This window comes from Salmo salar, chromosome ssa21 (genome assembly GCF_905237065.1).
Source record: "Salmo salar chromosome ssa21, Ssal_v3.1, whole genome shotgun sequence".
In the NCBI taxonomy this organism is placed as follows: domain Eukaryota; kingdom Metazoa; phylum Chordata; class Actinopteri; order Salmoniformes; family Salmonidae; genus Salmo; species Salmo salar.
The window spans coordinates 56977684-56988461 of NC_059462.1; the positions used below are offsets into that span (position 1 = coordinate 56977684).

The following is a 10778-nucleotide window of genomic DNA, read 5'->3' on the forward strand; positions in this document are numbered from 1 at the left end:
GCTGGGGCTGAGACTGGGACTGGGGCTGGGACTGGGACTGAGGCAGGGACTGGGGCTGGGACTGGGGCTGGGACAGGGACTGGGGCTGAGACAGGGACTGAGACAGGGACTGAGACTGGGACTGGGACAGGGACTGGGGCTGAGACTGGGACTGAGACAGGGACTGGGGCTGAGACTGGGACTGAGACAGGGACTGGGACTGAGACTGGGACTGAGACAGGGACTGAGACTGGTAGTTGGGCTGTGAGAGGGGCAGTGAGAGGGGCAGTGAGAGGGGCTGTGATCGGTGCACGGAGATGGGTTTGGGTACAGAGACAGGTCTAGGTATGGGGACAAAGGTGAGGGGTTCAGGCTGTCCCTCTACAGACGGACATGTGATCACCAGACGGTTGTTGTTGTTGTGGTTAGTGTTGGTGCGTCCCGCCAGGTGATTGGTTGGTTTCTGGTCACATGCGGTGGGCTGTTCTCTCCTTAGTAAAGGTTCATGTTCATCAGGACTACAGTTGATGTTGAGTCTACTGTCGTCTCCGCTGAGCTGGCTCTGTAACAACAAGGGTGTCGCTCCGCCCAACTCCCCCTGGGGGCCCGCCGGATTGGTAGTCCCGTAAGGAGCCCCGCCTCCAGATGAAGAGGCCAAGCCTCCGTTCAGGTAACCGTTGACGACCACGACGCTCACGCCGCTCCGCACCCCGTTTCCTACGGCTGTTGGCGGCCCGTTGTTGGTAACGTTAACAAGGCGTGGTTCTGCCGCTGGAGCGACCGTGTTCATCTTGGCCACGCCCGTCTCGACCTGCTTCAGATTGGACCGGTGTTTCCCAGACTTCAACCTGGAGGAACCAGAACCTTCCTTGACCTTGGTGTTGAGCGGTAGGCTGGTGGGTCTCTTGGGGAGGTTCTGCTGTTTGGGCAGGGGGAACATAGTAGCTGGAGGGTCCCCCATCCCACTGGCCCCGTTCCCAGACCCTCCCTGGGCCCCGGCTCGGTCCCAGTCACCTCCTCAGCCAGCTTGATGAGAGGGTAGAGCAGGGAGGAAGACCTACAGCTGAGGGTGTCTGGAGCAGAGAACTGTTTCTGGCTGTGCTCCATAAGGTTCTCATCAGAAGACTCCTTCAGGTTCTTGTCTACCTCTTTAGGGTCCAGTTTGGTGGTCTCCAAGTCTTCCTGGGTCAGCTGCAGACACACCGGCACCGCCAGCCCCAGCACAGCGCCACCAAGTGGACCGGATGAGTCCTCCCCTTGACCCGACTCAGAGATGGTGGTCATGACGGTGTTGGGTGTCAGCCCCGTGGTGGTGGAGAGGCTGGCGCCGCTGCTCTCCGGGCTGGGCAGACGGGCTTGCGCCTGTTGACGCTCGGCGTTGATGGAGTTTCGGTTCTTCTCCGGGCCTGCGGGGGCACTGCTGGTTCCACCAGGGACGCCGACGGAAGAGGTCCCCGATACAGAGGTGTCCCCACCGGGAAGATTCTTCACCACGTGACCCTCGTGGTCCTCGATGTAGGAGGAGGAGGAGTAGTCTGGGTAGGGGCTGACTTTAGGACCCCTACGGCTGTGGGACAGGTTCCTGAAAGGGGAAGCAGATAGTAACAGATCAAACATTACACGACAGGGGCAAGCAGATAGTATTATGAAAAACATGACCTTCACCCTTCTTACAAAAGGGAACGACACGTGACTCAACTTACTTCCTGAATGACTCAAGGCAGTGTGTGGGTGATGATACAAAGACCTTTATTCAGATGTTTATAATTGTCACAGTGAAATGTGTTATTTGAAAAAGGTTCGGACGCCAAAGTAAAGCAAATAAGGGTTAAGTGCCTTGCTTAAGGGCACGTCGACAGATTTTTCACCTTGTCGGATCCTGTATTCGATACCAGCAACCTTTCGGTTCCCGGCTAAAAGCGCAAACCACTAGACTACCCTGCTGGTTACTGGCCCAACACTCTAACCACTAGGCTACCCTGCTGGTTACTGGCCCAACGCTCTAACCACTAGGCTACCCTGCTGGTTACTGGCCCAACGCTCTAACCACTAGGCTACCCTGCTGGTTACTGGTCAACACTCTAACCACTAGGCTACCTGCTGGTTACTGGCCCAACACTCTAACCACTAGGCTACCCTGCTGGTTACTGGCCCAACACTCTAACCACTAGGCTACCCTGCTGGTTTCTGGCCCAACGCTCTAACCACTAGGCTACCCTGCTGGTTACTGGCCCAACGCTCTAACCACTAGGCTACTTGCTGGTTACTGGTCCAACGCTCTAACCACTAGGCTACCTGCTGGTTACTGGTCAACACTCTAACCACTAGGCTACCTGCTGGTTACTAGTCCAACACTCTAACCACTAGGCTACCCTTCTGGTTACTGGTCCAACACTCTAACCACTAGGCTACCCTGCTGGTTACTGGCCCAACGCTCTAACCAATAGGTTACCTGCTGGTTACTGGCCCAACGCTCTAACCACTAGGCTACCTGCTGGTTACTGGCCCAACGCTCTAACCACTAGGCTACCTGCTGGTTACTGGCCCAACGCTCTAACCACTAGGCTACCTGCTGGTTACTGGTCAACTCTCTAACCACTAGGCTACCTACTGGTTACTGGTCCAACACTCTAACCACTAGGCTACCTGCTGGTTACTGGCCCAACACTCTAACCACTAGGCTACCCTGCTGGTTACTGGCCCAACACTCTAACCACTAGGCTACCTGCTGGTTACTGGTCAACACTCTAACCACTAGGCTACCCTGCTGGTTACTGGCCCAACACTCTAACCACTAGGCTACCTGCTGGTTACTGGCCCAACGCTCTAACCACTAGGCTACCCTGCTGGTTACTGGCCCAACACTCTAACCACTAGGCTACCTGCTGGTTACTGGCCCAACGCTCTAACCACTAGGCTACCTGCTGGTTACTGGTCCAACACTCTAACCACTAGGCTACCCTGCTGGTTACTGGCCCAACGCTCTAACCACTAGGCTACCCTGCTGGTTACTGGTCCAACGCTCTAACCACTAGGCTACCCTGCTGGTTACTGGCCCAACGCTCTAACCACTAGGCTACCCTGCTGGTTACTGGCCCAACACTCTAACCACTAGGCTACCCTGCTGGTTACTGGCCCAACGCTCTAACCACTAGGCTACCCTGCTGGTTACTGGCCCAACGCTCTAACCACTAGGCTACCCTGCTGGTTACTGGCCCAACGCTCTAACCACTAGGCTACCTGCTGGTTACTGGCCCAACACTCTAACCACTAGGCTACCCTGCTGGTTACTGGTCCAACGCTCTAACCACTAGGCTACCCTGCTGGTTACTGGTCAACACTCTAACCACTAGGCTACCTGCTGGTTACTGGCCCAACGCTCTAACCACTAGGCTACCTGCTGGTTACTGGTCCAACACTCTAGCCACTAGGCTACCCTGCTGGTTACTGGTCCAACACTCTAACCACTAGGCTACCTGCTGGTTACTGGCCCAACGCTCTAACCACTAGGCTACCTGCTGGTTACTGGCCCAACACTCTAACCACTAGGCTACCCTGCTGGTTACTGGCCCAACGCTCTAACCACTAGGCTACTTGCTGGTTACTGGCCCAACGCTCTAACCACTAGGCTACCTGCTGGTTACTGGTCAACACTCTAACCACTAGGCTACCTGCTGGTTACTAGTCCAACACTCTAACCACTAGGCTACCCTTCTGGTTACTGGTCAAACACTCTAACCACTAGGCTACCCTGCTGGTTACTGGTCCAACACTCTAACCACTAGGCTACCCTTCTGGTTACCGGTCCAACACTCTAACCACTAGGCTACCTGGTGGTTACTGGTCCAACGCTCTAACCACTAGGCTACCCTGCTGGTTACTGGCCCAACGCTCTAACCACTAGGCTACCTGCTGGTTACTGGTCCAACGCTCTAACCACTAGGCTACCCTGCTGGTTACTGGCCCAACGCTCTAACCACTAGGTTACCTGCTGGTTACTGGCCCAACGCTCTAACCACTAGGCTACCTGCTGGTTACTGGCCCAACGCTCTAACCACTAGGCTACCTGCTGGTTACTGGCCCAACGCTCTAACCACTAGGCTACCTGCTGGTTACTGGCCCAACGCTCTAACCACTAGGCTACCCTGCTGGTTACTGGCCCAACGCTCTAACCACTAGGCTACCTGCTGGTTACTGGCCCAACGCTCTAACCACTAGGCTACCCTGCTGGTTACTGGCCCAACGCTCTAACCACTAGGCTACCTGCTGGTTACTGGTCCAACGCTCTAACCACTAGGCTACATGCTGGTTACTGGTCCAACACTCTAGCCACTAGGCTACCCTGCTGGTTACTGGCCCAACACTCTAACCACTAGGCTACCCTGCTGGTTACTGGTCAACACTCTAACCACTAGGCTACCCTGCTGGTTACTGGTCAACACTCTAACCACTAGGCTACCTGCTGGTTACTGGTCAACACTCTAACCACTAGGCTACCCTGGTTACTGGTCCAGGTGTGTTGATATAGCGGGTCCTGGTTGGTTGATATAGTGGGTCCTGGTGTGTTGATATAGTGGGTCCTGGTGGGTTGATATAGCGGGTCCAGGTGGGTTGATATAGCGGGTCCTGGTGTGTTGATATAGTGGGTCCTGGTGGGTCCTGGTGGGTTGATATAGCGTGTAAAGGTGGGTTGATATAGCGGGTCCTGGTGTGTTGATATAGTGGGTCCTGGTGGGTTGATATAGCGGGTCCTGGTGTGTTGATATAGCGGGTCCTGGTGGGTTGATATAGCGGGTCCAGGTGGGTTGATATAGCGGGTCCTGGTGTGTTGATATAGTGGGTCCTGGTGGGTCCTGGTGGGTTGATATAGCGTGTACAGGTGGGTTGATATAGCGGGTCCTGGTGTGTTGATATAGTGGGTCCTGGTGGGTTGATATAGCGGGTCCTGGTGTGTTGATATAGCGGGTCCTGGTGGGTCCTGGTGGGTTGATATAGCGGGTCCTGGTGGGTCCTGGTGGGTTGATATAGCGGGTCCTGGTGGGTTGATATAGCGGGTCCTGGTGGGTTGATATAGCGGGTCCTGGTGTGTTGATATAGCGGGTCCTGGTGGGTTGATATAGTGGGTCCTGGTGTGTTGATATAGTGGGTCCTGGTGTGTTGATATAGTGGGTCCTGGTGGGTTGATATAGCGGGTCCTGGTGTGTTGATATAGCGGGTCCTGGTGTGTTGATATAGCGGGTCCTGGTGTGTTGATATAGCGGGTCCTGGTGGGTTGATATAGTGGGTCCTGGTGGGTTGATATAGTGGGTCCTGGTGGGTTGATATAGCGGGTCCTGGTGGGTTGATATAGCGGGTCCTGGTGGGTTGATATAGTGGGTCCTGGTGTGTTGATATAGCGGGTCCTGGTGGGTTGATATAGCGGGTCCTGGTGGGTTGATATAGCGGGTCCTGGTGGGTTGATATAGCGGATGGGTTGATATAGTGGGTCCTGGTGTGTTGATATAGCGGGTCCTGGTGGGTTGATATAGCGGGTCCAGGTGTGTTGATATAGAGGGTCCAGGTGGGTTGATATAGCGGGTCCAGGTGTGTCGATATAGCGGGTCCTGGTGGGTTGATATAGCGGGTGGGTTGATATAGCGGGTCCTGGTGGGTTGATATAGTGGGTAAAGGTGGGTTGATATAGCGGGTCCTGGTGTGTTGATATAGTGGGTCCTGGTGTGTTGATATAGTGGGTCCTGGTGTGTTGATATAGCGGGTCCTGGTGGGTTGATATAGTGGGTCCTGGTGGGTTGATATAGTGGGTCCTGGTGTGTTGATATAGCAGGTCCTGGTGGGTTGATATAGTGGGTCCTGGTGGGTTGATATAGTGGGTCCTGGTGTGTTGAAATAGTGGGTCCTGGTGTGTTGATATAGTGGGTCCTGGTGTGTTGATATAGCGGGTCCTGGTGGGTTGATATAGTGGGTCCTGGTGGGTTTATATAGTGGGTCCTGGTGTGTTGATATAGTGGGTCCTGGTGGGTTGATATAGTGGGTCCTGGTGGGTTGATATAGCAGGTCCTGGTGTGTTGATATAGTGGGTCCTGGGTGGGTCCTGGTGGGTTGATATAGCGGGTCCTGGTGTGTTGATATAGTGGGTCCTGGTGTGTTGATATAGTGGGTCCTGGTGTGTTGATATAGCGGGTCCTGGTGGGTTGATATAGTGGGTCCTGGTGGGTTGATATAGTGGGTCCTGGTGGGTTGATATAGCGGGGTGGGTTGATATAGGGGTCCTGGTGGGTTGATATAGCGGGTCCTGGTGGGTTGATATAGCGGGTCCTGGTGGGTTGATATAGCGGGTCATGGTGGGTTGATATAGTGGGTCCTGGTGGGTTGATATAGCGGGTCCTGGTGTGTTGATATAGGGGTGTGGGTCCTGGTGGGTTGATATAGTGGGTCCTGGTGGGTTGATATAGTGGGTCCTGGTGGGTTGATATAGTGGTCCTGGTGGGTTGATATAGTGGGTATAAGGGTGTGGGTTGATATAGCGGGTCCTGGTGGGTTGATATAGTGGGTCCTGGTGGGTTGATATAGCGGGTAAAGGTGTGTTGATATAGCGGGTCCTGGTGTGTTGATATAGTGGGTCCTGGTGTGTTGATATAGCGGGTCCTGGTGTGTTGATATAGCGGGTCCTGGTGGGTTGATATAGTGGGTAAAGGTGGGTTGATATAGCGGGTCCTGGTGGGTTGATATAGTGGGTAAAGGTGGGTTGATATAGTGGGTCCTGGTGTGTTGATATAGTGGGTAAAGGTGGGTTGATATAGCGGGTAAAGGTGGGTTGATATAGCGGGTCCTGGTGGGTTGATATAGCGGGTAAAGGTGGGTTGATATAGTGGGTAAAGGTGGGTTGATATAGCGGGTCCTGGTGTGTAGATATAGCGGGTCCTGGTGTGTTGATATAGCGGGTCCTGGTGTGTTCATATAGTGGGTCCTGGTGTGTTGATTAAGCGGGTCCTGGTGGGTCCTGGTGGGTTGATATAGCGGGTCCTGGTGGGTTGATATAGCGGGTCCTGGTGGGTTGATATAGTGGGTCCTGGTGGGTTGATATAGTGGGTCCTGGTGGGTTGATATAGCGGGTCCTGGTGTGTTGATATAGCGGGTCCTGGTGGGTTGATATAGCGGGTCCTGGTGTGTTGATATAGCGGGTAAAGGTGGGTTGATATAGTGGGTCCTGGTGGGTTGATATAGCGGGTAAAGGTGGGTTGATATAGTGGGTCCTGGTGGGTTGATATAGCGGGTCCTGGTGGGTTGATATAGTGGGTCCTGGTTGGTTGATATAGTGGGTAAAGGTGGGTTGATATAGTGGGTCCTGGTGTGTTGATATAGTGGGTAAAGGTGGGTTGATATAGCGGGTAAAGGTGGGTTGATATAGCGGGTCCTGGTGGGTTGATATAGTGGGTCCTGGTGGGTTGATATAGCGGGTAAAGGTGTGTTGATATAGCGGGTAAAGGTGTGTTGATATAGTGGGTCCTGGTGGGTTGATATAGCGGGTCCTGGTGGGTTGATATAGCTGGTAAAGGTGGGTTGATATAGCGGGTAAAGGTGGGTTGATATAGCGGGTCCTGGTGGGTTGATATAGTGGGTCCTGGTGGGTTGATATAGCGGGTAAAGGTGGGTTGATATAGCGGGTAAAGGGTGTGTTGATATAGTGGGTCCTGGTGGGTTGATATAGTGGGTCCTGGTGGGTTGATATAGCGGGTCCTGGTGGGTTGATATAGCGGGTCCTGGTGGGTTGATATAAGCGGGTAAAGGTGGGTTGATATAGCGGGTAAAGGTGGGTTGATATAGTGGGTCCTGGTGGGTTGATATAGTGGGTCCTGGTGGGTTGATATAGCGGGTCCTGGTGGGTTGATATAGCGGGTCCTGGTGGGTTGATATAGCGGGTCCTGGTGGGTTGATATAGCGGGTCCTGGTGGGTCCTGGTGGGTTGATATAGCGGGTCCTGGTGGGTCCTGGTGGGTTGATATAGTGGGTCCTGGTGGGTTGACATAGCGGGTCCTGGTGGGTCGATATAGCGCCGTGCCCAGTGACCAGCTAACTACACATTATTATCAACTGGGTGGTTCGAGCCCTGAATGCTGATTGGTTGCCAGCCATGGTGTATCATACCGTAAACCACGGGCATTACAAACATTTATATTTTCTAATTACGGTGGTGACCAGTTCATACTAAGGGCTGTATGCAGGCACTCCGCGTTGCGTCGTGCCTAAGAACAACCCTTCGCCGTGGTATATACCACACCTCCTGGCCTTATTGCTCCATTATCAAATGGTTTGATTGGATCCTGGATGCTGGTTGGTTCAACACCTTTTATCCCCAAGCCATAAGACTTTGAACTAGATAACCAAATTGCATTGACCCTTTTTTGAGTCATCATATACACTGTTGTTACTGTCTACTATCTATCCTTTACCCCTACCTACACTATACTGTTGTTACTGTCTATTATCTATCCTTTACCCCTACCTACAGTAACGTACTGTCTATTATCTATCCTTTACCCCTACCTACAGTATACTGCTGCTACTGTCTATTATCTATCCTTTACCCCTACCTACAGTATACTGCTGTTACTGTCTATTATCTATCCCTTACCCCTACCTATATGTACATATCTACCTCAATTACCTTGTACCCCTGCACATTGACTCAGTACTGGTACCCTGTGTATATAGCCTGGTACCCCATGTATATAGCCTGGTACCCCGTGTATATAGCCTGGCACCCTGTGTATATAGCCTGGCACCCTGTGTATATAGCCTGGTACCCTGTGTATATAGCCTGGTACCCTGTGTATATAGCCTGGCACCCTGTGTATATAGCCTGGTACCCTGTGTATATAGCCTGGTACCCCGTGTATATAGCCTTGTACCCCGTGTATATAGCCTGGTACCCTGTGTATATAGCCTGGAACCCCGTGTATATAGCCTGGTACCCTGTGTATATAGCCTGGTACCCTGTGTATATAGCCTGGTACCCCTGTGTATATAGCCTGGTACCCTGTGTATATAGCCTGGTACCCTGTGTATATAGCCTGGCACCCTGTGTATATAGCCTGGCACCCTGTGTATATAGCCTGGTACCCTGTGTATATAGCCTGGTACCCTGTGTATATAGCCTGGCACCCTGTGTATATAGCCTGGCACCCTGTGTATATAGCCTGGTACCCTGTGTATATAGCCTTGTACCCCGTGTATATAGCCTGGTACCCTGTGTATATAGCCTGGCACCCTGTGTATATAGCCTGGCACCCTGTGTATATGGCCTGGCACCCTGTGTATATAGCCTGGCACCCTGTGTATATAGCCTGGTACCCTGTGTATATAGCCTGGTACCCTGTGTATATAGCCTGGTACCCTGTGTATATAGCCTGGCACCCTGTGTATATAGCCTGGTACCCTGTGTATATAGCCAGGCACCCTGTGTATATAGCCTGGCAACCCTGTGTATATAGCCTGGTAACCCTGTGTATATAGCCTGGCACCCCTGTGTATATAGCCTGGCACCCTGTGTATATAGCCTGGCACCCTGTGTATATAGCCTGGCACCCTGTGTATATAGCCTGGCACCCTGTGTATATAGCCTGGTACCCTGTGTATATAGCCTGGCACCCTGTGTATATAGCCTGGCACCCTGTGTATATAGCCTGGTACCCTGTGTATATAGCCTGGTACCCTGTGTATATAGCCTGGTACCCCGTGTATATAGCCTGGTACCCCGTGTATATAGCCTGGTACCCTGTGTATATAGCCTGGCACCCTGTGTATATAGCCTGGTACCCTGTGTATATAGCCTGGTACCCTGTGTATATAGCCTGGTACCCTGTGTATATAGCCTGGCACCCTGTGTATATAGCCTGGTACCCTGTGTATATAGCCTGGTACCCTGTGTATATAGCCTGGTACCCTGTGTATATAGCCTGGCACCCCGTGTATATAGCCTGGTACCCTGTGTATATAGCCTGGTACCCTGTGTATATAGCCTGGCACCCCGTGTATATAGCCTGGTACCCTGTGTATATAGCCTGGTACCCTGTGTATATAGCCTGGCACCCTGTGTATATAGCCTGGTACCCTGTGTATATAGCCTGGTAACCCGTGTATATAGCCTGGCACCCCTGTGTATATAGCCTGGTACCCTGTGTATATAGCCTGGTAACCCGTGTATATAGCCTGGTACCCTGTGTATATAGCCTGGTACCCTGTGTATATAGCCTGGTAACCCGTGTATATAGCAAAGATATCAGAATATAGACAAAAGGGACCTCATGCTTTATTGTTTAAGTGTTCTGCTTAGCTACCCACCTCTCGTTCTGCAGTGTGGTGGCCATGGGGTTAACCGTAAGGCTGACAGACTTGGTCCTGAGTGTGTGTGTGTGTGTGTGTGTGTGTGTGTGTGTGTGTGTGTCTGTGTGTGTGTGTGTGTGTGTGTGTGTGTGTGTGTGTGTGTGTGTGTGTGTGTGTGTGTGTGTGTGTGTGAGTGAGTGTGTGTGTGTGTGTGTGTGTTCACCTCTCGTTCTGCAGTGTGGTGGTCATGGGGTTAACCGTGGGGCTGACGGACTTGGTCCGGTCCCAGATCAGCAGGAGTTCAGCCATTCGCTCCTCTGAACACTGAGCCGTCAGCCTGGCCTCAGCATCCTGGTCCCAACAGTCCTCCATGGTCTCCTTCAGGGAACGAACCGCCTGGGAGGAGAGGAGGAGGAGGAGAGGAGGAGGAGGAGGAGGAGGACAGTATCATCACAATTAAAAAGGGACAGAGTTAA

The 10778-nt window shown here is 52.7% G+C and overlaps 1 protein-coding gene across 1 annotated transcript in view; it reads right to left on the bottom strand.

The window, feature by feature from the left end:
* Positions 1 to 524: 524 nt before the first annotated feature.
* bmpr2b (bone morphogenetic protein receptor, type II b (serine/threonine kinase)) overlaps positions 525 to 10778 on the bottom strand; it is a 137514-nt gene continuing 127260 nt past the window's right edge. Inside the window, exons 11-12 of the mRNA XM_045704929.1 lie at positions 10526 to 10698; positions 525 to 1561 (exon numbers count right to left, since the gene is read on the bottom strand). Coding sequence (XP_045560885.1) covers positions 823 to 1561; positions 10526 to 10698 — 912 coding nt within the window. The 3' untranslated portion in view covers positions 525 to 822. The remainder of the gene's footprint in view (positions 1562 to 10525; positions 10699 to 10778) is intronic.